At 38.0% G+C, this 26,543-nt stretch overlaps 1 protein-coding gene across 1 annotated transcript in view; it reads right to left on the reverse strand.

Moving 5' to 3' along the window:
* LOC116629186 (transmembrane protease serine 11E-like) overlaps window positions 1-26,183 on the reverse strand; it is a 40,831-nt gene extending 14,648 nt beyond the window's left edge. Inside the window, exons 1-6 of the mRNA XM_032399496.1 lie at window positions 26,089-26,183; window positions 22,330-22,454; window positions 17,979-18,100; window positions 15,502-15,569; window positions 5,642-5,805; window positions 2,138-2,176 (exon numbers count right to left, since the gene is read on the reverse strand). Coding sequence (XP_032255387.1) covers window positions 2,138-2,176; window positions 5,642-5,805; window positions 15,502-15,569; window positions 17,979-18,100; window positions 22,330-22,454; window positions 26,089-26,183 — 613 coding nt within the window. The remainder of the gene's footprint in view (window positions 1-2,137; window positions 2,177-5,641; window positions 5,806-15,501; window positions 15,570-17,978; window positions 18,101-22,329; window positions 22,455-26,088) is intronic.
* Window positions 26,184-26,543: the final 360 nt, after the last annotated feature.

Below are 26,543 nucleotides of genomic sequence, written 5' to 3' on the forward strand. Positions count from 1 at the left end.
CTTTCTCTGCTTGACTTATTTCACTTAGCATAATCTCCTCTAGTCCCATCCACGTTGATGTAAAAGTTGGGATGGCTGAGTAATATTCCATTGTATCTATGGACCACATCTTCTTTATCCATTCATCTGTTGAAGGGCATCATGGCTCTTTCTACAGTTTGGCTATTCCAGACATTGCTGCTATGAACATTGGGGTGCATATGGCCCTTTCTTTTCACTACATCTGTATCTTTGGGGTAAATACCCAGTAGTGCAATTGCTGGGTCATAGGGTAGCTCTATTTTTAATTTTCTGAGGCACCTCCACACTGTTTTCCAAAGTGGCTGTACCAACTTGCATTCCCAATTCCCACCAACAGTGTAAGAGGGTTCCCCTTTCTCTGCAACTTCTCCAACATTTGTTGTTTCTTGCCTTGTCAATTTTTGCCATTCTAACTGGTGTAAGGTGGTATCTCAATGTGGTTTTGATTTGAATTTCCCTGATGGCTAATGATGATGAACATTTTTTCATGTGTCTGTTAGCCATTTGTATGTTTTCTTTGGAGAAGTGTCTGTTCATGTCTTCTGCCCATTTTTTGACTTGATTATTTGTTTTTTGGGTGTTGAGTTTAAGAAGTTCTTTATAGATCTTGGAAATCAGCACTTTGTAGTGTCATTTGCAAGTATCTTCTCCCATTCTGTGGGTTGCCTCTTCATCTTCATCATTATCATATGTCTCTCTATATATGTGTGTATATATACATACATAGCTATATATGTCTGTCTCTATATGCATGTATATATGTTAATATAGTTATCAGTACTAATTATATATATACTAGTTATATATATTATATATACACTATTTAAATATATTATTTATATAAAAACATTGTAACAGGTTTATATATATATACACTAATATAGTGTATATATACTAATTATAATATAGCATATATATACATATATACCTTGATTTTATATATACGTATATTGCATATTTATATATATTATATATATACATACATATATATATAATATATATATATATAGTTTATAACAGGGTTTCTCAACCTTGGCATTATTGACATTTTGAGATCGATAATTCTTTGTTGTAGATGACTGTGCTGTGCATCACAGGATATTTAGAAGAATCCCTGGCCTATACATATTAGATGCCAGTAGCATCCCCCCTGCAATCATGATAAGCAAAATGTCACAGTGGAGCATGACCCTGTGGGGGTCAAAATTGCCCCTGTTTGAGAACTATTGCTTTAGAATTATGTGTTCATGTATTAGTTTCATACATCTAGTCTCATTAGAGTATGAGCTGCTTTAGGCAGGGATTATAGCTCAGCCATTTTATATCCCTTTTGCCTAATACACCACTAGCACACAACAGTTTCACAATAAATATTGGTGGCAAGAATATACACCATTGAGGTAACAGGATTATTCTTTGGTCTCATGTTTAATCAAGTTTGTGAATTAACCAATATTCTAAGCTGGTGAGTAGCATAATTCCTTTCATCTTTTTAAGATAAATATATTATGTACTAATTCCATAATTATCAAATGTATCCTCTAAATCATGGTGGGGTACTCTGCTGTAGAGGAAGGGAAATACTAGGCCTAGAGTCAGTACTTTTAAAATATAGGTGAAGATATTATCTGGGCCTTCAGTAATTTTATTGATATACACCCCAGCACCATAATTGCCTGAAATTTCCATAGCATGGGATTAAAAACATCATGAAGATTTTATTTAGTGTAGAGTAACAGTAAGTTTCTTCCTGTAGCTGAAAAATACCAACATATAGATTACTTTTATATAATCTTTAGAAAATGTTTGTGAGAATGTATTGTAGATATCTGCAGTCAGAACGTTGAGTCTTTTCTCCCTTCTTTAACAACTATACAACTCACTTCCACTACACATCTTCTATAGGCACCTATATATCCATTCCATAGTTCTCCCAATTTTTTTTGTTATTTAGTAATAAAATGTGCCTCAAAGATAAGATAAAGCATCTTGAGCTGTGCACAGACCAATCCAATTTTATTCTGACCCTATAATATCACACAATGTAAGCCTAAGTGATCTAGTGTTAATTTTTTACACTCAGGTAATGCAATTTTAATAAATATATTACACTTACAATTGTTCAGAAAGTTGTCTGTTTCTGTCCTGTTGATTTCTGAAATACACAGAAATGGTGAATAGAACAGGGGCAGCACATCAGAATTTCATAATGCCTCTGAGTACTTCAAATAGGAAAGGCTGGTTAATTCCATTGTAAGACAGAACCTCTAGGTTGTAAAAAATAAAAAAAAATTTTAAAAAGCAACACTGTTAGATTATCATAGAACATGTTCATTGCCTTGGAAAAAGGGAGATATGAACAGTGTTTCTTTAACGTTAGCATGGATAATAGTCACATAAGGAGCATCTTTATACTGTCAATTTCTGTTTCTCTTCCCAGTAATTCTGATTAAGTAGTTTTGTAATGAAACCCAGGAATCTGAGTTTCATACCAGAAAATAAGATGCAGTATTTCCCCCTCTTGGGGAAATAGTATTCTAAATCATAGTATTGATTCCCTAAATGCAATGATATTTTTACTATTATTTCAGGTTTTTTCTTTCACTAAATTCATAGGAATAGTCCCATTTCTATAACAAACCTGAGTGGCAGGTCCATAAATTTGTCCCTCATTTAAAAATATTGTTATCCCTTTCTAATCTTTCCTTCTGCTGAAATTTAGAAAGACAATTTGCCCTCTATTCAACTCTAGCCCATGGCTCCTTAGCTTATTGACTTCTCAGCAGTCAGGCCCTAACCCTGTGCAAACACTAAGCCAATCAACAGATACATAAAACTCTAAGCATTTGGGCACCTGGGTAGCTCAGTCAGTTAAGCATCTGCCTTCAGCTCAGGTCATGATCCCAGGGTCCTGGGATTGAGACTGCATCAGGCTCCCTGGTCAGCGGGGAGCCTGCTTCTCCCTCTCCCTCTGCCTCTCCTCTTGCTTGTGCTCTCTCACTCTTTCTGTCAAATAATTAAACAAAATCTTTGGGGAAAAAAACAAAAAAAATTCTAAGCATTTAATGTCTTGATTCAGTAGATTTCCAAAGACCAAAACTGTTCTCTTTGAATATGGCATAATAGGAGTTCTAAATACAAAAATTTCAATGTTAATTTTTCTTTTAGTATTTAATAGTATTGATATACTAGAAATATATATTCTGGAAATATTTCTTTTTGACCTTCTCCATTCTGGCTCTTTTTGGGGAAAATGGCTCAAATAAGGAAGTGACCATTTTTCTCAGTAAATATTAAATACCATCACCACTGATCTCTCCATTTCAAATAACCTGTTCTTCCCTATCTCAACCTCTTCCTAGAGAAAGTTCTGGTTTTCCATGTTGATGCTACTAACAGGGCCAGCTTAATGGATGTATATCTACATTGGGTCCCGGACTCGGCATGACTTTCCACTTGGTTTAATGCTCACTGTCTTGAAGTTCCTGATATTTTTTTTAATTTCACAACTTGTGCTTTAAAAATGAAGTCTGATAGAATAATGGGGCATGGCATGAGCAGAGGAGATACACACAACATATGTGTCCATGGATTCTTGGCACCCCATTTGCATACATCATTTGTGATACCCTATAGGTATCTTGGAACTCAAGAATTCCAGGGGATCCACAATGTTCAGCAAACTCAAATTACAAGATAAGTGTGTGATGTCTACCACTAAGGAACTAGGGAGCACTGACAGTCCCAGGAGGCCATGCTTTCTGTTTGAAGCAGAGCCTGCTTAGAACACAGAAAGAAGGCAATAGCATTCTACTAGACATAATTATTGGATGACCTTATTATATCCTTTCTTTCTCCCATTTCTTCTTTATAGTAGCCAATAGCTTCTGCTGAAAATAATGGCACAGAAGTACTTTTCAGTTCTTCCTCGCTTAAACTAAAGGTAGAGAGCAATGGTAAAATGTGCACATATCAACAAAGGAAATAAATATTGTCAAGCTAGCTTTGTATAGTGTTTCCATTGATCTGGGAAGAGTCAAATTCATGCATATGTGAGCTATGAAATACAGTTGTATAATTTTCATAATTCCATATACTTAAATACTTTTACATTTACTTTTGAAATTAGTATTTTACAATAAGATGAATAATACAACTCTTTGTAGTAATTTAAAATTTTAATTTTTTCACTTAGAATGGCATTAAGTAGCAAACAAAAATACCATGACAAGTCAAGAGAGACTATAGAAGAAAGAAAAGTCATATTTTAATACTCTTAGCAGTACATTTTTGTTGCTTTTTGAAAAGAGTCCAACATTTTGCACTAGGCGACATAAATTATGTAGCTGGTTCTAATTACTCAAGCCTCCCTTCCTAAGCAAGCAGGGTAGGTGATCAACAGGTCAGGCCTCTAGTTAGGTCTATCAGCTTTTATGTTAGTACCCTATGTTACACTTTCTACTTGTTCCATATCCAATACTGTGTCCACTAGCCACATGTGCCTAGTGAGCTCTTGAAATGTGGCTAGTCTAAAGTGAAATGTGCTATAAATATAAAATATACACTAGATTTCAAAGCCTTAGTACAAAAAAGAAAGAATATAAAATATCAGGAATAATTTTTCTATTGACTACTTGTTGAAATAATAATATTTTGATATATTGGGCTAAATACCAAATTATTTAAATGAATTTCACATGTTTACTTTTACTTTTTTAATGTGGCTACTAGAAAATTTAAGATCATATGATTGGCCTACATGATATTTCTATAGCATTGTTCTATAGCACACAACTTGACTCTTAACCAAACTTTTACTTCCACTGAGGATCTCCTACATTTCTTTTTTTTTTTCTTTTATCTCCTATGTTTCTTACTTTCTAGTAATGAGGACCTATCCCTGCTTATTTCATTCCCCTACACCCAACAACAAAAAAAACTCAGACTTTTTAAATTAGTTGTAAAATAAGTATAAATAAAACAAGTCTAAATAAATTATAAATTTTTCATTGGCAAATGGGCTAAGGGAAGAAGTTATAACAAGGTATATCAATGAAACTTGAAAGCAAATATGTGGATGGCATGAATCTTTTCACACATCATACTATCTGAACATAAAATGGAAGCAAAAAGAAGAATATACAAAGCCACTTTCTCCATTTATAATTGGCTCCTATAGCTGAAGTGTAAAGCCCAATAAAGGAAAAGAAACCAGGCCTGGAGGTAATGACAGACTTGCATAGGAGGCCTAAGTTCAGGGTAGTATTAAAAATAAAATACTTCATTACAACCAATTTATCCCAAAGAAATCCTCCGTTGGTGGCAAGATTCCATAATTAAAGGACATCCAAAACAATTTTTAAAAATCAGTGCCTGGGGGCACCTGGGTGGCTCAGTCATTTGAGCTTCTGACTCTTGATTTCGGCTCAGGTCATGATCTCGGGTCATGAGATCAAGCCCCGCATATGGCTCCATGCTGGGTGTGGAACCTGCTTGAGATTCTCTCTCTCGCTCTGTCCCTCCCCACCTTGCCCCACAAAAAAATCAGTGCCTAAGACCAAAATTAACATGGAGCTGTTCTATGTAAGAGAATTAAACTAAATAAGAGAAATAAACTTACTTTTAATTTCAACTGATTCAGGATCTAATTTAGGGGGTCCTACAGCATCTTGCAGCTTTTCAGGTAGAACATGTTGAATAATTTTGTCACTGGTTTCAGGATCCTCAGTAGAGCGAAATCTAAAAATCAGCAGCATATGAGCCAACACTCCATGTTCCTCTTGACTGTGGACCAAAAAGATAAAAAGAAAAATATGGCTTTAAAAGATATAGTTTGGAATTAGATTTATGGTAATACCACAATCTATTTTTTTCTTGATCATCCATTTGAAACTCATACATAAAACAAATCCATAATGTAATTTAAAAGATCCAAGGGGTTGAAAGATGGCGGAGGAGTAGGGGACCCTATTTCAACTGGTCCCCAGAATTGAGCTGGATACCTACCAGACCACTCCGAGCACCCACGAAACCAGCCTGAGATGTAAGAAGATCTGGATCTCTACAAACAGAATATCGCAGGCGGTTGGTTTTGAGGTATGAAGCAGGGAGCCCTGATTCCGCAGGCAGATATTGGAGGATAAACGGCAGCAGGAGGGAGCCTGGCCGTGGAGATCCTATACCGCCAGTGAGCGATAGCCTTGCTCGCTGGGGACAGGGCAGAGACTCGCAGACCAGTAGGGGTGGGGAAAGGACTTTAGGGCAGCCCCTGGGGTGGAAACCCGGAGCAGCGGGGTCGCGCAAGCAAACTGGAAGCAGCTGGCAGTTTTAGAAGCACAAGGGGCAGAGACGTGCCCCAACATGGAGGCAGGACTGGGAGCTCTGCGGAGGGGCGCACAACCCAGGATGCTGCAGTTTATAGCAGCACGGACAGAAACGGAGCCGGTGTGGCCTGGAGAGCTCACTGAAAAACAGACTGCAGTCTCTCTGCTCTGAGGCAGAGGGTTGGAAATGGTCTCTTCTGCTTTGACTCGCGGAAAGCTGCCAGGGAAAGCCACCAGAGAACAAAACCCCCAAAACTGATTCCCCCTGAGCCTATCCCCCGCCACAGAGGGGAGGGCAACTCCGCCCAAACAGGGTTGCTTGAGTAGCAGCATGGCAGGCCCCTCCTCCAGAAGACAGGCTGGGAAAACAAGAGGCCAGCAACCCCAAGGTCCCTGGAAAACAGGTGCATCTTGCTTGGGTTCTGGTCAATAATTTGGACTCTATACATTCCCTCAAACACCCATCAACAGAATGACTAGGAGGAGGAACCCCTAAAATAGAAAAGACTCAGAGATTATGACTTATGTTGCAGATTTACAAATGGATGAAGTTATAACCAAGATGTTGGAGATGGAATTCAGGCTAGCAAAGGTGAAGACAATGGCTAGAATGGAGAAATCAATTAATGGCAACATAGAGTCTCTAAGGGCAGAAATGAGAGGAATTGGCAGAACTTAAAAATGCTATCAATGAGATCCAATCCAATCTAGATAATCTAACAGCTAGGGTAAGTGAGGCAGAAGAACGAATAAGCGACCTGGAAGACAATATAATAGATAAAAAGGGAAAAGAGGAGCCCAGGGAAAAACAACTCAGAATCCATGAAAATAGAATCAGAGAAATAAGTGACACCATGAAGCGTTCTAATGTCAGAATAATTGGAATCCTGGAGGGAGTGGAGAGAGAGAGAGGACTAGAAGATGTATTTGAGCAAATCGTAGCTGAGAACTTCCCTAATCTGGGGAATGAAACAAACATTCGCGTCCTAGAGGCAGAGAGGACCCCTCCCAAGATCAAGGAAAACAGGCCAACACCCCGGCATGTAATAGTAAAACTTGCAAATCTTAGAACCAAGGAAACCATCTTAAGGGCAGTTAAGGGGAAGAGATTCCTTACGTACAGAGGGAGGAACATCAGAATAACGTCAGACCTATCCACAGAGACCTGGCAAGCCAGAAAGGCCTGGCAAGACATATTCAGGGTACTAAATGAGAAGAACATGCAGCCAAGAATACTTTATCTGGCAAGGCTTTCGTTTAGAATGGATGGAGAAATGCAGAGCTTCCACGACCCGCAAAACTGAAAAAATATGTGACCACTAAGCCGGCCCTGCAAGAAATATTAAGGGGGGTTCTATAAAAGGAGAAAGACCCCAAGAGTGATATACAACAGAAATCTACAGGGACAATCTATAAAAACAACGTCTTCACAGGCAACATGATGACAATTAATTCATATCTTTCAATAATCACTCTCAACGTGAATGGCCTAAATGCTCCCATAAAACGGCACAGGGTTGCAGATTGGATAAAAAGACAGGACCCATCCATATGCTGCCTACAAGAGACTCATTTTGAACCTAAAGATACATCCAGACTGAAAGTGAAGGGATGGAGATTCATCTTCCATGCCAGCGGACCTCAAAAGAAAGCTGGGGTAGCAACTCTTATATCAGACAAATTAGATTTTAAACTAAAGTCTGTAATAAGAGACACAGAAGGACACTATATCATTCTTAAAGGGTCTATCCAACAAGAAGATCTAACAATTATAAATATCTATGCCCCCAACATGGGAGCAGCCATCCACATAAGGCAACTGTTAACCAAAATAAAGAGTCACATTGATAACAATACGTTAATTGTAGGAGACCTCAATACTCCACTCTCAGCAATGGACAGATCATCTAAGCAGAAAATCAATAAGGAAACAAGAGCTTTGAATGATACACCAGACCAGATGGACCTCATAGATATTTATAGAACATTCCACCCTAAAACAACACAATACTCATTCTTCTCGAGCACACATGGAACTTTCTCCAGAATAGACAACATACTGGGTCACAAATCAGGTCTCAAACAATACCAAAAGATTGAAATTATTCCCTGCATATTCTCAGACTACAATGCTTTAAAACTAGAACTCAAGGGCACCTGGGTGGCTCAGATGGTTGGGCATCTGCCTTCGGCTCAGGTCATGATACCAGGGTCCTGGGATCGAGTCCCACATCGGGCTCCCTGTTCAGCGGGGATCCTGTTTCCCCCTCTGCCTGCTGCTCTCCCTGCTTGTGCTTTCTCACTCTAATGAATAAATAAAATCTTTAAAAAATAAAAATAAAAAAAATAAAACTAGAACTCAATCACAAGAAAAAATTTGGAAGAAATTCAAACACTTCGAAGCTAAAGACCACTCTGCTCAAGAATGTTTGGGTCAACCAGGAAATCAAAGAAGAACTTAAACAATTCATGGAAACCAGTGAGAATGAAAACACATCGGTCCAAAACCTATGGGATACTGCAAAGGCGGTCCTAAGGGGGAAATACATAGCCATCCAAGCCTCACTCAAAAAAATAGAAAAATCCCGAATTCACCAACTAACTCTACACCTTAAAGAACTAGAGAAAAAGCAACAAATGATACCTAAGCCACGTAATAGAAGAGAAATAATTAAAATTAGATCAGAAATCAATGAATTAGAAACCAGAAACACAGTAGATCAGATCAACAAAACTAGAAGTTGGTTCTTCGAAAGAATTAATAAGATCGGTAAACCACTGGCCAGACTTAACCAAAAGAAAAGAGAAAGGACCCAAATTAATAAAATTATGAATGAAAGGGGAGAGATCACGACTAACACCAAGGAAATAGAAACAATTATTAGAAATTATTATCAACAACTATATGCCAAGAAGCTGAGCAACCTGGATGAAATGGAGGCCTTCCTGGAAACCTATAAGCTGCCAAGACTGAAACAGGAAGAAATTGACAACCTGAATAGGCCAATAACCAGTAACGAGATTGAAGCAGTGATCAAAAACCTCCCAAAAAACAAGAGTCCAGGGCCTGATGGATTCCCTGGGGAATTCTACCAAACATTCAAAGAAGAAATAATACCTATTCTACTGAAGCTGTTTCAAAAAATAGAAACAGAAGGAAAACTTCCAAACTCATTCTATGAGGCCAGCATTATCTTAATCCCCAAACCAGGCAAAGACCCCATCAAAAAGGAGAATTTCAGACTGATATCCCTGATGAATATGGATTCCAAAATCCTCAACAAAATCCTGGCTAATAGGATCCAACAATACATTAAAAGGATCATCCACCACGACCAGGTGGGATTTATCCCCGGGATGCAAGGGTGGTTCAACATTTGCAAATCAATCAATGTGATAGAACACATTAATAAGAGGAGGGAGAAGAACCATATGGTCCTCTCAATGGATGCAGAAAAGGCATTTGACAAAATACAGCATCCTTTCCTGATTAAAACTCTTCAGAGTATAGGGATAGAGGAAACATTCCTCAAGTTCATAAAATCCATCTATGAGAAACCCACAGCGAATATCATCCTCAATGGGGAAAAGCTGAGAGCCTTTCCCTTAAGATCAGGAACACGTCAAGGGTGCCCACTCTCACCACTGTTGTTCAACATAGTACTAGAAGTCCTAGCAACAGCAATCAGACAACAAAAAGAAATAAAACATATTCAAATTGGCAAAGAAGAAGTCAAACTCTCTCTTTTAGCAGATGACATGACACTTTATGTGGAAAACCCAAGACTCCACCCCCAAATTACTAGAACTCATACAGCAATTCAGTAATGTGGCAGGATACAAAATCAATGCACAGAAATCAGTTGTTTTCTTATACACTAACAACGCAACTGTAGAAAGAGAAATTAGAGAAACGATTCCATTTACAATAGCACCAAAAACCATAAGATACCTCGGAATAAACCTAACCAAAGAGGTAAAGGATCTATACTCTAGGAACTACAGAACACTCATGAAAGAAATTGAAGAAGACACAAAAAGATGGAAAAATATTCCATGCTCATGGATCGGAAGAATAAACATTGTTAAAATGTCTATGCTACCCAGAGCAATCTATACCTTCAACGCCATCCCGATCAAAATTCCAATGACATTTTTCAAAGTGCTGGAACAAACAGTCCTAAAATTTGTATGGAATCAGAAAAGACCCCGAATCGCCAAGGAAATGTTGAAAAAGAAAAACAAAGCTGGGGGCATCACGTTGCCCGATTTCAAGCTTTATTACAAAGCTGTGATCACCAATACAGCATGGTACTGGCACAAAAACAGACATACAGACCAATGGAACAGAGTAGAGAAGCCAGATATGGACCCTCAATTCTATGGTCAAATAATCTTGGACAAAGCAGGAAAAAACATGCAATGGAAAAAAGACAGTCTCTTCAATAAATGGTGCTGGGAAAATTGGACAGCTACATGCAGAAGAATGAAACTTGACCATTCTCTAACACCATTCACAAAGATAAACTCAAAGTGGATGAAAGGCCTCAATGTGAGACAGGAATCCATCAAAATCCTAGAGGAGAACATAGGCAGTAACCTCTTTGACATCAGCCACAGCAACTTCTTTCAAGATACATCTCCAAAAGCTAGTGAAACAAAAGCAAAAATGAACTTTTGGGACTTCATCAAGATAAAAAGCTTCTGCACAGCAAAGGAAACAGTCAACAAAACAAAGAGGCAACCCACAGAATGGGAGAAGATATTTGCAAATGACACTAGTTAAAGGGCTGGTATCCAAGATCTATAAAGAACTTCTCAAACTCAAGACCCAAAAAACAAATAATCAAGTCAAAAAGTGGGCAGAAGATATGAAAAGACACGTCTCTGAAGAAGACATACAAATGGCTAACAGACACATGAAAAAATGTTCATCATTATTAGCCATCAGGGAAATCCAAATCAAAACCACATTGAGATACCACCTTACACCAGTTAGAATGGCAAAAATGGACAGGGAAAGAAACAACAAATGTTGGAGAGGTTGTGGAGAAAGGGGAATCCTCCTACACTGTTGGTGGGAATGCAAGTTGGTATACCCACTTTAGAAAACAGTGTGGAGGTGCCTCAAAAATTTAAAAATAGAGCTACCCTATGACCCAGCAATTGCACTACTGGGTATTTACCCCAAAGACACAGATGTAGTGAAAAGAAGGGCCATATGCACCCCAATGTTCATAGCAGCAATGTCTGCAATAGCCAAACTGTGGAAAGAGCCGAGATGCCTTCAACAGATGAATGGATAAAGAAGATGTGGTCCATATATACAATGGAATATTACTCAGCCATCAGAAAGGATGAATACCCAACTTTTACATCAACATGGATGGAACTGGAGGAGATTATGCTACGTGAAATAAGCAGAGAAAGTCAATTATCATATGGTTTCACTTATTTGTGGAACATAAGGAATAGCATGGAGGACATTAGGAGAAGGAAGGTAAAAATGCGGGGAGGGAATTGGAGGGAAAGATGAACCATGAGACACTATGGATTTCAGAAACAAACAGGGTTTTAGAGGGGAGGGGGGAGGGGGGATTGGTTAGCCCGGTGATGGGTATTAAGGAGGGCACGTACTGCATGGAGCACTGGGTGTTATATGAAAACAATGGATCGTGGATCACCACATCAAAAACTAATGATATATTGTATGGTGACTAACATAACATAATAAAACTAAATAAATAAATAAATAAATAAAGTCAGAATTTTAGAATTGCCAAAAAATAAAAAATAAAAAAAAATAAAATAAGATCTAATTTGGGGCACCTGTGTGGCTCAGTCAGTTAAGCATCTGCAGTCGGCTCAGGTCATGATCCCAGAGTCCTGGGATTGAGCCCCGCATGGGGCTTCCTGCTCAGTGGGAAGCCTGCTTCTCCCTCTCCCTCTGCCTGGTGCTCTGCCTGCTTGTGCTCTCTCTCTCTCTCTCTCAAATAAATAATAAATAAATATTTTTTAAAAGATGTAAAATTATTTTAAAAAATCAAAATAAAAGATCCAGTTTATTTTCTTCTATATTTCTATTGTTTACCACATATAAAACTTCCAACTCAGCCTCCCTGCTAGTAAGCTAGTACAATCATGGTCTCCTTTAACATCAAAATATCTAGTTATTAATATAAAAAGACACTCTATTGTCAACCATTTAATACTATCAAATATAACGTGTGGTCAATATGAAGTCAACTCTGGCTTTGGTTTTTCAGGCTAAATTCCCAGTGACTTAAATCCAGTGATATCTCCTAAGCAACGTCATGCTCTCCTAAACAACTTCGAATCCTAAGGATATTAGAAAGCTTGACCAAATCGTCTTGACTTCATGTGATTATATTTTCAAGATAGAGCATTAATCAGCCTTAATGTTGTTAGAATGAATTACTTCTTGGCATCATCCTTGACTTCTCTTTCTCATTCTCGGTCAGCTACTCTATCCCCTTTTCTTCTCATACAATCAGTTCTCAGAGAATCTTACTCCTCACTATACAATGTATTGACTCCTTATATAAACTGTAAAAGGGAATATAAATTAGAACCTTATTTTTAGAGGTCAGTTTTGTTTATCAGTTATACATTTGATGATCCATTCTCTCTGATACAGCACTCTCTTCAAATATACTCTTGTGTGTGCAAAGAGATTTATACATATGTTTATCATAATCTTGTTTTTAAATCAGAAAAAATATGTAACAACACAAGTGTCCATCAAAAGGGCATTGGCTAAAACAACCCTGACACATACTTGTAGTGAAATACTATACAAAGAATTGTTGAGAAGATGTGTTATTTGTGGGAGTGGAATTACTGGAGAGGGAGTTTTGTTTTCTATTTTATGGAATAGTATGTTATTTGAATTTTATATAATTTTGTATTACTTTTGTAATCTGAAAAAACAAACAGACTTTAATGAGATTATTGTTATATATCTCACCCCCTTTCACTCACTCAGCAACCCTGTAGAACAATTATTTATTCTGTCTTCTTTCTCTTAAACTATTCCTAGGCTGGCTGACTAATAGAAACAAAAACAAACAAAACCCTCTCTCTACCCCAGCTATTCAGTTTATCTCTCACCTTCTTATCACAGCAAACCTTCTTGAAAGATAAATTACATTGCCTCATATTTACTTTCTTTTTTTTTTTTTAAGATTTTATTTATTTATTTGACAGAGAGAGACACAGTGAGAGAGGGAACACAAGCAGGGGGAGTGGGAGAGGGAGAAGCAGGCTTCCTGCGGAGCAGGGAGCCCGACGCGGGGCTCGATCCCAGGACCCTGGGATCATGACCTGAGCCAAAGGCACACGCTTAATGACTGAGCCACCCAGGCGCCCCTCATATTTACTTTCTTGCAGTCTGCTTCCTCCCCTTCCATCCCACTGAGTCTTTTCTCTACACTAAGTGACTTCCTTATTGACATAGCCAATGAATTCCTTCCAGTCATGTTCTTTGGTCTCCCGGGAGTATTTTTTCAATGCTAAAACTTTTTGTCTTTCATGTGAATGGTGCCTTTCTCATGATTTCTTTTTTCCTTCTCCTTCCCTGTCTATTTCCTAGGCTCCTATTTTTTCCCCATCTCCTTAAGTATCATTTTCTTCAGGCTTTCTTCATCATTTTTTTTTTCTTTGCATTATCCTTTTTCTGAGAAATTCCATTTACATCCACCTGTTCCAGTACTTTGAGTTGATAATGAACAAAGGCACATCTTCAACTCAGTTCCTTTTTCCTCCCCTGAGTAAGACCCATATTTCAGGCTCATGTGGTCCCCTAGTATCTCAGCTCAACATCTTTAAGACTGACTTCATCTTTCCTACAAACTTGCATTTCTTCCTATTGATTTCAGAAGAAATACTGGTGAGTAGGAAGATTACTAGGATGAAGACATAAACAAATTGGAAAGTGATTTGGAAGGTAAAACTGGTAGAACTTAGTTATTCATAAAATGTGAGGGGCCCAGGAAATGGAGGAGTGTAGAATGATGTCAAAGTTTCCCATTAGTGTGATTGGGTTTTACATAAGTTAGAGAATTTTCTGTGGAATTTCCATGTGGATATGTGCATAGGCAGCTATATAGTTCTAGGAATCAGAAAAACAGTTTAGACTGGAAATAGAAGTTTGGATTTCAATAACATATGAAGTCATGTGGGTGCATGAAGTCCCCTTGAGAGATTGAAAATTTAAGGGTTGGAGAAGTAGATACAGATTCAAGAGAGAATAGTATTTCAAATGCCAGAGAATAAATGTCAGCTAAGTGATAGACTAAGAAGGAACTCTTGGGGTTTTTGTCATTGAAATAATACTGGAGGGCGCCTGGGTGGCTCAGTTGGTTAAGCGACTGCCTTCGGCTCAGGTCATGATCCTGGAGTCCCTGGATCGAGTCCCGCATCGGGCTCCCTGCTCAGTGAGGAGCCTGCTTCTCCCTCTGACCCTCCCCCCCTCTCATGTGCTCTCTCTCATTCTCTCTCTCTCAAATAAATAAATAAAATCTTTAAAAAAAAAAAAAAAAGAAATAATACTGAAAACAGCTCTCATTCTATTTTTGAAAAATACAAATAATGTGTATTAATAAGACAATATATTATTTAAGATCTTCACATAGCTTAAAATGTTATGTTCTGAACTTCTATTTATTGATGGTTGATTATTAGAATATATAAACTGGAATTTTCTTAGGTAAATATTTGGAGCAGAAAGGTGTAGAGAAGAAAAAAGTAAAGAAAATTGATAAAGAGAAAAACCAAGAGGTTAAGACAAACCTCATCTACTACACTATTTTACATAGGGGACAATTGGCTATTAAACTAAGGGATATGACTTAGGTCCCTATTTATGCTAATTAGTTTCCAAAAACATGATTCGATAATATAGCCATCAATAATACCTCTGTTTCTTGAAATCAATCACCATGCAAATGCTTTCTTATAGATTTAGAGAATGAGTAAAGCAAATTATAACCCGTCACTTAGAACAGTTGTCAAATGAATGTTGGTTTAATTGAATTATATCATCCTCATTAACATTTCAAACAGTATTTATTACTGACCAAGTTCACAAATTTAGTTTTAAATTATATTCAGAAGTCAGCATTTTAGATCTACATACCTGAACCTGATAATGTGAGACTTGACAAATTCTTCCCTCAATGGAGATTTATGAAAAGCATCTTTCACCTGTTCCAAAAATATTCAAAATATGTCAGCAAGAATAATTTTCTGAAACTCAATTTAAAGCTCTATGGAAAATTTAAAAACAAAACAAAGCAAAACAGAAAGCATTAACCAACATTTCACAATGCACTCAACTTGAAGAATCTAGAAGAATCTTTTCTGGTATTCTACTCAGTGATTTTAACTGAACTCTGCCTTAGGAGTTATAGTATCTGGGAGCCATAGTAGTGGAGCCAAGAGTGATATCTGCTGTGCTACACTCAGAAAGATACTAAAAAGAATAAACACACTGTTTTTTTTTAAAGGAAGAGTAAATATTCATACCCTGAGATACAGACTTCTACTGTAGGTAAACAAAGGAAATGAAATAATTCTGCCAACTGATGGTTGGGTCATAGATATGAGTGTGTGACAGTGTCACATGGTTCTTAAAACTGGTGAAAAGGTTGCCAAATATCCTGGCATAATCTGCACCCAGTTCAGAATTCAAAATGCTCTTAGAAAGGCCCATGTGAACTAGGATTTTTAGCCTACCTAATATGTTCTGTTAGGTTTACTTCAATAAGGTAGAAGAATGTATCTTGTGGAGATATTTCTTGCTACTATAATTAAGAATTCTAACCCACTTAAATTTTTAAGTTAGGAGTCAAGGTAAACATGTCAAGTATTTCTTGGTTTCAGTGTGTGAATATTGACCAACCACAGTTACGGCAAGCTAGTGATTGGCTTACAGAACAATGAGCCTTTTTATTCTTTCACATCTTTTGTTGACTCCTCTGTCTTTGTGACCAAGGTCGGTTACTTCAATTATGAGATAGATCAGCACAGTACAAGTGAGTCCTCTAATGACCACATTCACTTGGATTTTTTTATTTACGGGCTTATATTTATTTTTTTTAAAGATTTCATTTATTTATTTGACAGAGAGAGAGACACAGCAAGAGAGGGAACACAAGCAGGGGGGGTGGGAGAGGGAGAGGCAGGCTTCATGCTGAGCAGGGAGCCCGATGCGGGGCTCAATCCCAGGACCCTGGGATGATGACCTGAGCTGAAGGCAGACGCTTAATGACTGAGCCACCCAGATGTCCCTAAGAGCTTATATTTAATCAAATAATTTCAAAATTTTTATTAATTTTGAAGAGTGTTAAAAGTCCCATCTATATTTCTTTTTTTTTTTTTTTTTAAGATTTTATTTATTTATTTGACAGGGAGAGACAGCCCGAGAGAGAACACAACTAGGGTAAGTGGGAGAGAGAGAAGCAGGCTTCCCGCCAAGCAGGGAGCCCGATGCAGGGCTCAATCCCAGGACCCTGGGATCATGACCTGAGCTGAAGGCAGACGCTTAATGACTGAGCCACCCAGGCGCCCCTATATTTCTTCATATGTAAATCATTCTGGATGTTATAAAATTTATTTTAGTGAATGGCATAAAAAACAAGGAGAATTTTTGCATCTTTTCTTGACCGTTTTAGTTCCATTTTCTTTATTTTATTTATAGCTTTAGAAAAGAGCTTATTCAGATATTTCCCTGATTCAGTGTTTACAAGTACAAATTCAACCAGAATTTGACCTCCTCCTTACCAAGGTATTAAAACCCTCAGGCTTCTAGTGTATCAGGTAGTTTCTAGGTTGGTAACTGCCATTATGTTCTTACTTAGGATATAAGAAATGGAAGACAATTTTGAAATTATCTAGTCTAACGCCTTAATTTTCACATAAGGAAATTTGTCCAGAATGAAAATTGGTAGTAGATGGTTCTAAAACTAGGCATCTCAACTTCTAGGTTAGGGTATTTTCCATCACATCATACCACTAACTACCTCACAGACTGTCGGAAAAGTCCAAAAAGAAGTCCAGGCTCTTGCTCTCTTGGCCTATACTGAAAATTTTTCCACTTTTTAAAAACATTTGATTCATCTCTGAGGATGAATGTTGAGGCCTTAAAAATAGAGATGAGTATCCATGTGTCTCCTATAGGCTTATGTACCCAAAACTAGTCCAAGGTCAGATATTTGTGAATATGAAAATACTATTCAAGTATGTGTCTGAATAGTTTTAATCTTGTGGTCTTTTGATCATGGTGTCTTCTATAGGATACAGCAGTCATATTTTGGGTCATTCTCACATTCACAGAATTTCTGGACTCTGCTGATCAAGATTGTAGCACTAACTATGGAAGAGTGAGTGGGAGGGACATGAAGGAAGGGCTAAAGCTCACTTGCTTCAGCCCTGCAAGGCATACCCTCCCAAGTCATGTATTGTCAATTTTGTTTTACATCTTTCTGACAGGACTGCTTCCCATTTTTCAAAGATATACAAGATCAGTTGAATGGTTGTTATGGAAGCTAGGTACCAATAAATGGATATAAAGTGATAGCAAATGTCCTAGAAATGGAAGGGAAAAGTGCTTACCATTGATTCAATTTTCTGGCTCATTTCTGTGAAATTTTTAGAACCCTCTCTTCCAAAGTCACCATACAGTTTGTTACTTGTAAATGACAATGTGCTATAGTAATTGTAGGTCTTCCTTTGATCTGTGAAGAGAGAGGGGAAAAAAAAAACCATTATCTTTTTGTCAGATGTACGTAAAGCATCATTGTTTCCATGTTTGGTGGTTGCTAGAAAGACTGAGACCAGAGGGAATGTCCCTACCCCAGGTCATCATCTCTATCATCTTGCCCTGAGCTCCATGGTTATCTCAGAATAAAAGACAACAACATTTATCATCATAAGATTTAGAGTGTGAAAACCATAAGAAATGCTTGGTGTTCCTGTGGGCTAATTAGTTATCTGTTATCCATTCCTGAATTAGCCACGAGAGGCAGCACGTCATGCCATCTGATCATACAAACAAGAATGGACCTGGAAGCTTCCCAAGAGTAAATGCACTTTTATATTCCAAAAGTAGATTTCTCCCAATTCAGTAAACTACATATCAATTTTGGCCACAAGCACTGTAGTGTAAGAAAAATTTATTTGGGGTAAAGAAGATGAGGGTAGGGATGAAAATGCTTGTGGTTTAGTTAGGGAGCTAGAGCTGCTATCTGGCATAACCTTCCAGGGACACTTATTTTCACCTGGCTCCCTTGTCACTCCATTTATTTTCTCCCACCAACCACAGGGTTTGTCTTGTCCTGCCATTGTGTACACTTTCTGCATCCAGTTTAAGCAACCCATGTTTTTGGCCCACTGAAAATTAATACAGCATTCATCTACCCTTCTATATATGAAGCAAGCACGAACCCTAAGAAGATTCATTCATTCAACAAATATTAATGCCGACTACCTTTTCTATGAAAGACTCCGTGTTGAGTGTTAGGAATATTATGGTGATCAAGACAGTTGTGGGTGGTTATTGTAGGATAATGGAGTATGCTTCACCCAATCTCAATTTCTCTCCTCTTCTCTCTTGCTTCTCATTCTTTCCTTCTTTACTTGAACCCCAGAGGAAAAGGAAACTAACATTGGGCACCTGTGTCCCAAGCATATTCACGTATCTCATTTCATTGACCATAACTCCCATGGGAAGGCAGTACTGTCCACATTTAACAGATAAAGACTACAGTCTCAGAAATGTAAATAAATTGCCCAGCCTCAACATGGCATAACCAGAAAAGACAGAACTGGATTTCAAGTCAAGGTCTGACTCTCAAAGCACAAACTTTCTTTACATACCACTTCTTGAGGTGGGAAAAACCAAACCCACTCACTGAAGCTGTATAAGACGTCTCTCATACATAAGAGTTATGGAAAAAACTACCGGTAAATTTCGGGGCGCCTGGGTGGCTCAGGTCATGATCCCAGGGTCCTGGGATCGAGCCCCGAATCAGGCTCCCTCCTCCACAGAAGGCCTGCTTCTCCCTCTCCGACTCCCCCTGCTTGTGTTCCCTCTCTCACTGTGTCTCTCTCTGTCAAATAAATAAATAAAATCTTAAAAAAAAAAAAAAACTACTGGTAAATTTCAAAAGAACATCCCGGCTGTCCCGAGGATTTGGTTGGATTGACAAGGCTAAGGAAAAGCCAGTGATGCAAAAAGAGATGGAGGGCAGCCTGAAAGTTTAGGACCTCCTGGGAATTAGCACCAAAGTAAGGGGCTAGGGAGGTTTTGCCTTTCTCCCTCTTTCCTTACCTCCCTTTCACTGAATGGCCTTGACCTGAATGGCCAGAGTGACCTGAAATGAAGGCAGGTCCCTGGAAATATACATAATCTCAAGTAAGATTTTTAATTTATTGAAATATTAGACATCAGGTCTAAAATGGGCCTAAGAATCTGCATTTCTAACAAACTCCCATATGTGATACTGCAGGCGGTGGGACCTAACCCCTCATTGAAAAGTTAGTGTCTAGAGAGGAGAACTGACTCTTCTACGTATTAGTCCTATTCTTTTTTAAATTATTAGATTGAGGGTGCTTCGGTGGCTCAGTCAGTTAAGCATCTGCTTTCTGCTCAGGTCATGATCCCAGGGTCCTGGAATCGAGCCCCTCATTGGGCTCCCTGCTTAGCAGGGAGTCTACTTCTGACTCTGCCCCTCCCTTCTGCCCATGCTCTCTCTCTCTCAAACAATTAAAATCTTTAAACAATTATTAAATTAATAAATTTGAAACTGGCATTTGTAGAAGCCAAAAATGGTCAAATACCAACAATTTCATATGCTTCAACCAAATGAACAACTTGTCTGTAGTCAATATTTTACTTTGCTCAATAGACTCAAACAGGTCACTAAGTGTCAAAACATATTTCCCAGTTGCCAGAATTATATGGCATGTGTACTTGTGGGAAAATATTATTGGGGAATATTAACAGAAAAGTAAGAAAAATAAGGATGAACATTAGTTTGCTGATAATTTTCTAAAAAGTTTGTGAATCTGTAACCTACAAGGATGTTGCTTATAATAGAGTCACCTTCTGTCATTCAATTCACAGAGGGACAGAAATGAGCCCCAACGGCCCCTGAACACCAACTGCACACGCAATGCTACGCCGCCCTGGGCTTTATGCCAAAGATGTTTTTTCAAGGTGAGTTGCCTCCATCTTAATCTTTCTGTTTCTGTAACTATTTAATTTAGTTTGGTTATTTAAGTATGCCAACTCCTAAAAGCTCATGTGCTATATCCACTCTGTTCTTCGTTTCTATATCCAAACAGAGGGCGGGTCACACATGTGAGACAGTAACCCATATCACAACAATCACTGTTTATGCAGGTGTGTTGTGTGGGCGGTAGAAGTTGGGTGTTCCATATTACTACACTGATCATTCAAACAATAGGACCCAGGAGCAGGTTACTGGAAAAATCTTGCCAGGTTTTCATTGTATGCATGGGAGCAAGATGGCCTGGGAAGAGGCAAAGGGAGAAGCAGTAAGAAACATTTTCTCTCACTGAGGTAATGAGACCTCTAGCTGTAGTAGGAATTCTTTATGATGTCAGACAAACCGAAGTATGCCCCCATGAAAATATCATAGGTATGATTCACTAATCTTTATCATTCAGTATCCAATAAATATTAATTATTTAATATGTGCCAAGATCCTGCTAAGTTCTGGGAATACAAAAATTAACAAAACAAAGTGCTAGGCATCTGTGGAGAAGAATAATGATGCTTACAATACAATGAACTCAATATATTCATAACAGCACTGTAGAATTATAAAGTTATTTTAGCCATTCTTTTTTTTCTTTTTAATTAAAAACATGCTCCAGACAAATAACCAAAATGTAGATACTCCAAAACTTAAAGACTTGTGTGTGGGTAAACTCTACCAAAAAAAGTCTTTACTTTATATATTTTTTTTTCTCTAAACTATCCAGAAATGATCTACCTTGCTTTAGAAATTGAGATGGGATTTGAGATTGGAATTGAGATTATGTCTGTCAGTGGAGGAAGACCACCAATTTACAGATCACCATGTCTCTTTATAGGAAAGCAACTTGTGCGAATTCCCAATTAAATTAGAATCAAGTAATTAGCTTCTTTGGTTACAGAGTCTTGAACATCAAAGCATTAGCTAGTCACTAAGGGAGATATTAAGCCAATAGGTCATAGTGGAGTCGACTAATTATAACTTGAGGCAGAGTAGAGGGAAACTTCAGAAGGGTTGTTATACCCTGGAAGAACAGTCCTAAAGTACCCTGGGGATCTTTCTAATAACAGAGCAGACCCATGGTTCATCTAACTGCGAGATACCTGATTACCACAGAGTGAACCTCTTTATAATTAATCTTCTCTGCATATCCTATCCTCTTTAATCACATGTACTACATCCCAAGATGAGATTTAAAATAACAGAAATAGGCATTATTAAACAATATATAACTATGAGCATTTTCCAGGTTACTAGTACAGAATAGAGCCAACTTCTCTATGATCCTTGATCATGTAATTAATTTTTGGGCTCTCAGGATGTCAATAAGTTGGAATAATTTTAAATCAAGGTGATTGCTCTATGTCCTCAAACAACACGTTCGACTTTAGCTCTGCTATGATCTTTCCCTATTTAATATTTGATTATCACTTATTAATGAATATAAAAACTAGCATGCTATTCCCAGCAGGAAGCATTGCTACGTCAAAGATAAAAGAAAGACTCGTCCTTGGCTTGTGAGGATTAAGTGAGAGAGACAAGGCAGGTAAAGATTTCTTTGTACCAGCTATGCAAATGAGTTGCAGTCATGAATGAATAAGCCTGAGGCAAATCCAAACCAGAGTGCACATGAGGAAATATGTGGGGCTAAGTCACATGATGCCAGGGCAGCCCATACTTACTGTATCTCACATAATGAACAGTAAGTCCAATGCACACTGCCAGGACAATCAGGGAGATAAAGGTGATGAGGCCAATAACCCAGGGCTGCAAACAAGCTCTCTTCCTGTTCTTCACCACAGCTGGCCTGAGAAAGAAAGCAAATAAATGGGTTATATCACAGGGTGCACCACACCCACTCCTTAGGTAAAGTAGATATTTGTGGGGAATTCAGGACCCTCAGGTGGTAGAGTACTGTTCTGGTTTACAACACATGCTGGCTCTGGTTGCCTGACCTTAGGCAAGTCATTGGACATCTCTCAGCCTGTTTCCTCATCCATAAAGTGAAGATGATAAGGATAGTACCTATCTCATAGGATTGTCATAAGGATTAAATGAATTACTATATATATAAAGTGCCTACAACAGTGCCTGGCATGTAGAAGGTACTTAGGAAGTGTTAGCTATGATTTACTGAGCTGGCTACGTCCGAAATACTGACTTAGGCACAGTCGGAGCTATGACAATGTTTAAAGCCTGGTTTGACCACTCTAAAATCTTAAATGCCTATGAACTATGTTACAGCTTGATCCATACTGTTCCAGAGAGAATTTCTATTTCTACTCAATTTTTCTGATTTATTTCCAAACAAATTTTGAGGATACACATAAGAGATAACCAGAATTCCCTTCTAGAGAACCTGAGTGCTTGCACTCTAAACTTCCCTAACGCTACAGGAAATCCCTTCTGCATAAGATTCTCTCAACCTCTCCCATTTATTCTGCCTTCAAAAACATGTTACTGAAAAATGTTGGTCAGTCGGGTTTTTGTTTAATTAGTACAGTTGCTGTTTCCTTGTGTTATAATAGTTGTTAAGCAAACTCAACAGCTAGAGAAAATAAAATAGTAAGTCAGAGTTGGCTAAGGAGTTTGAATATGAAGCTGTTATTTTAAATTTCTTGAGGTATTTATCAGCTGGTAGAATCGCTGGCAAGTGTGCTGATCTCCAGAGTGCTGTCTGGTATGTGAGGACTGCAAGTGTGGCACTATGCTGGAGGAGGACAGGGAGTTCAATCACAATAAGGAGGATTCTGAATCCAGCTCTTCCCTTAGCAACTTGAACAAATCATTTAAACTCTGGGCTAAGTTCTTCATCTGTCAATAAGGGGCAGGATAGCCATTCGGTCTAAAGCACGTGGTTGATTGTGGGATCCTGAATGAGATCATGAATGCGAAAACTATTGCGAATCCTGAATGAGATCATGAATGCGAAAATGCAAAGCTATTTTTGCAACAAATAATTTGTGCTTACAGGAATCAAGGGGACTCTGTTTCCAGTTATGCAGGACCAAGATGTGATATCATCTTGGGACCTATCACATCATAGCCTGGCTCTGCCTCGGTGTTTTGTTCTGTTAGAACATTGTCACAGAAGTCAATACTGTCATCATTGCTACATGACTCTGCCCGTCCTGAAGGCACTGAGATATAGTGAAAGGCTCTAGAGACTCTACTCGGTCTTCTCCCTTGTTCCTGTGATTTTCCTATGGGACTATAGCCAAGGACACTTCATCTTCCTCTCCCCAGTCTCTTCAGTGTCCCTTGAGTGATATGCCAAACACCTGATCCTACAATGGCAATTACTGCAAGATAAAAAGATTGTTCCATGAGGAGGTTGTTAATTTTTTATGTGCAAATGTGCCTAAGAAACCTAAAAATTGATCCCTGTTCCTTCATCTCTGACTGTGTGCTATTCACCTGTTGCAGAAGAAAGGAGATGTGTATAGCAGACGTAAGCAAAACTTTGGGGGAAATACGGGGAGGGAAGGGCTTTCAGCTAATGTCAAAACATGCCAGATGAAGAATATGAATTTGTAATTGTAGCAAATGTGCTATAATTATCAAAAATATATGATCACTATGTAGAGTTGTGAAATATGGCAGAAGTTCTAATTGTTCTGTAACTCCTAATCAAGACAGAAAAGTAAAACAATGCAGCCATTAAACTGATGGGGTAAATCTAGAAGTATTAACATGGAAATAGTCAATGATATATTTTAGGGAAAAATGTTGCAGAAAAATATGCACTTTATGTCCCAGCTTTTTTAAAAATAACTTTTAAAGATTTTATTTATTTATTTGAGAAAGAAGGAGCGAGCACGAGTGACGGTAGGGGCAGCAGGAGAAGCAGACTCCCCACTGAGCAGGGAGCCCAACACGAGGCTTGATCTCAGAACCCTGAGACCCATGACCTGAGCTGAAGGCTGATGCTTAACTGACTGAGCTACCCAGGTGCTCCCATCAAAAACACTTTGAATAAATAATTAGGAGAGTCTGATTCTGAGTCCTGCCACCAACTTATTTATTGTATAATCTTGTACCAGTAGATTCAATTCTCTCTCTTTTTTTCTCCATGTCAAAACCAGAGATAATAATTTCAGACCGCACCTAACATGATGAGCTATGTAGAGGTAAAAAGAGTAAAGTTTTTTTGTTACTTTGAGTTCACAAGCAGAAAATCATCAGCAAGGACTATTATTATTATCATCATTATTTTAATTATTAATAATAATGGTAATGACCACATTACTGAGATGTTTGTCATTTGAAACATTATTTCTTCCCTTTCTAGTCTGTATGGCATTGCTTTGCAAACTGATTCACCCTGTTTCTTAATTACTTTTTTTGTTGCTCTCTCAGCAAGAAATTAAATACTGAATTACTCCAAATTACGTGTGGTAGAAGTGTGCTCAAAAAATAGGTAAAATGGAGGAATAAATCCATTTTACATATCAATAGACAATTATGTAATTAACCCCTCCTGTACATAAATCCTTGTCATTATTGTGGCCTTTTGAACCTTATCTGAACCTTTTCAGGTAAAATCACCTTCAGACAGACTAGATAAATTCTAATAGCTTCAGTGCTGTCAAATTTCCTTCTTTCTGTGATTTTTCCTTTCAATTTGAGGAGATGTCTGATTAGATGATGAATATAGCAGGTGAATATAGCAGTTAAAATATGGGTACATTTTTATAAGCCTAAAATTGCCAGAAGACAAGTAATATGTCCAGAGTTGTATTATCATTATCACTTCTTAATGTGTCATTTTAAGAACAGTACTAAAAAGGAAAAGCAGCATCAGCAACAAAAAGGCAAGGACAAGAAAAAGGTACTAATGCAAATAAACCTCATGGCAAGCACTGGAGAGTAAGTCAGGGCTCACAGTACTTCAGAGGAAAGTTTATCAGAACAAACCCCCACAGAACACCACCATCGTAGACTGATTAACAGTGGATCTCAAACTCTTTGCTCATTCTCTGTAATGGTAAGCAGCAATGATATTCTTAGTCTACATGTTTCACCAGCTCAGTCCAGCTGAGACGTTTTAAATAAATATGTGCACAATATCTATAAGGCTGGTGGTTCCAAAGCATTATTATCAACTACTTAAACCAGAGGTCAGCAAACTCTTCTGTAAAGTTCCAGATAGAAACTATTTTAGGCTTTCTGGGTCACATATTCTCTGTTGCAACTATTTAGCTGGGCCCTTGTAGCCATAAAGCAGCCATAGAAAATACACAAATGCTCACAGCTGTGTTCCAATAAAACTTTATTTCTGTGCACTGAAATTTGAATTTCATATAATTTTCACATGAATAGTTTTCTTCTTTTGATTTGTTTCCAACCACAAAAGTATAAAATCATTCTTAGCTGAAGCACTGTACAAAAACAGGTGGTGGGCCATAGTTTACTGATGGTTGACTTAAGCAATAGCCTACAAGTCAATGCTAATTGTGTTGGGAACTATAATAATCTTTTCACTTTCTAGTCTCATCTGCATGGCAAATTTAATGTAGTCTGTCTCCAATCCCATTGCCACTGACTTTATTCTGGAATTCTCACTAAAATGCGTCCTGTAGCTTAATAACAGGTTTCTCTTCTGTCCTCCCAATCTCTGAATTATTCTCCATTCCAGTAAGCTGTCTTTCCAGAAGTGATGTAGCCAATGGCTGAGACTAGTAGAAACCCAAGTTGGCCTTAGTTAGTCTGGCATTCCTCTTTTCCCCATGAACTTTCAGGCTCTTTGCCTTTGATATGCTTGCCTCCTATGTGGAGTAACAGAGTTTATGCTTTGCTTGCATCTTAAAAGCTCATCTGTATTTAAGAGCCTGTTCAAAAAGTCCTCTCCACTTCAGTTAGTTCTACCCTGAGCATCACGTTGAAGTACATATTT

This window comes from Phoca vitulina, unplaced genomic scaffold (genome assembly GCF_004348235.1).
Source record: "Phoca vitulina isolate PV1807 unplaced genomic scaffold, GSC_HSeal_1.0 scaffold3, whole genome shotgun sequence".
NCBI lineage: Eukaryota > Metazoa > Chordata > Mammalia > Carnivora > Phocidae > Phoca > Phoca vitulina.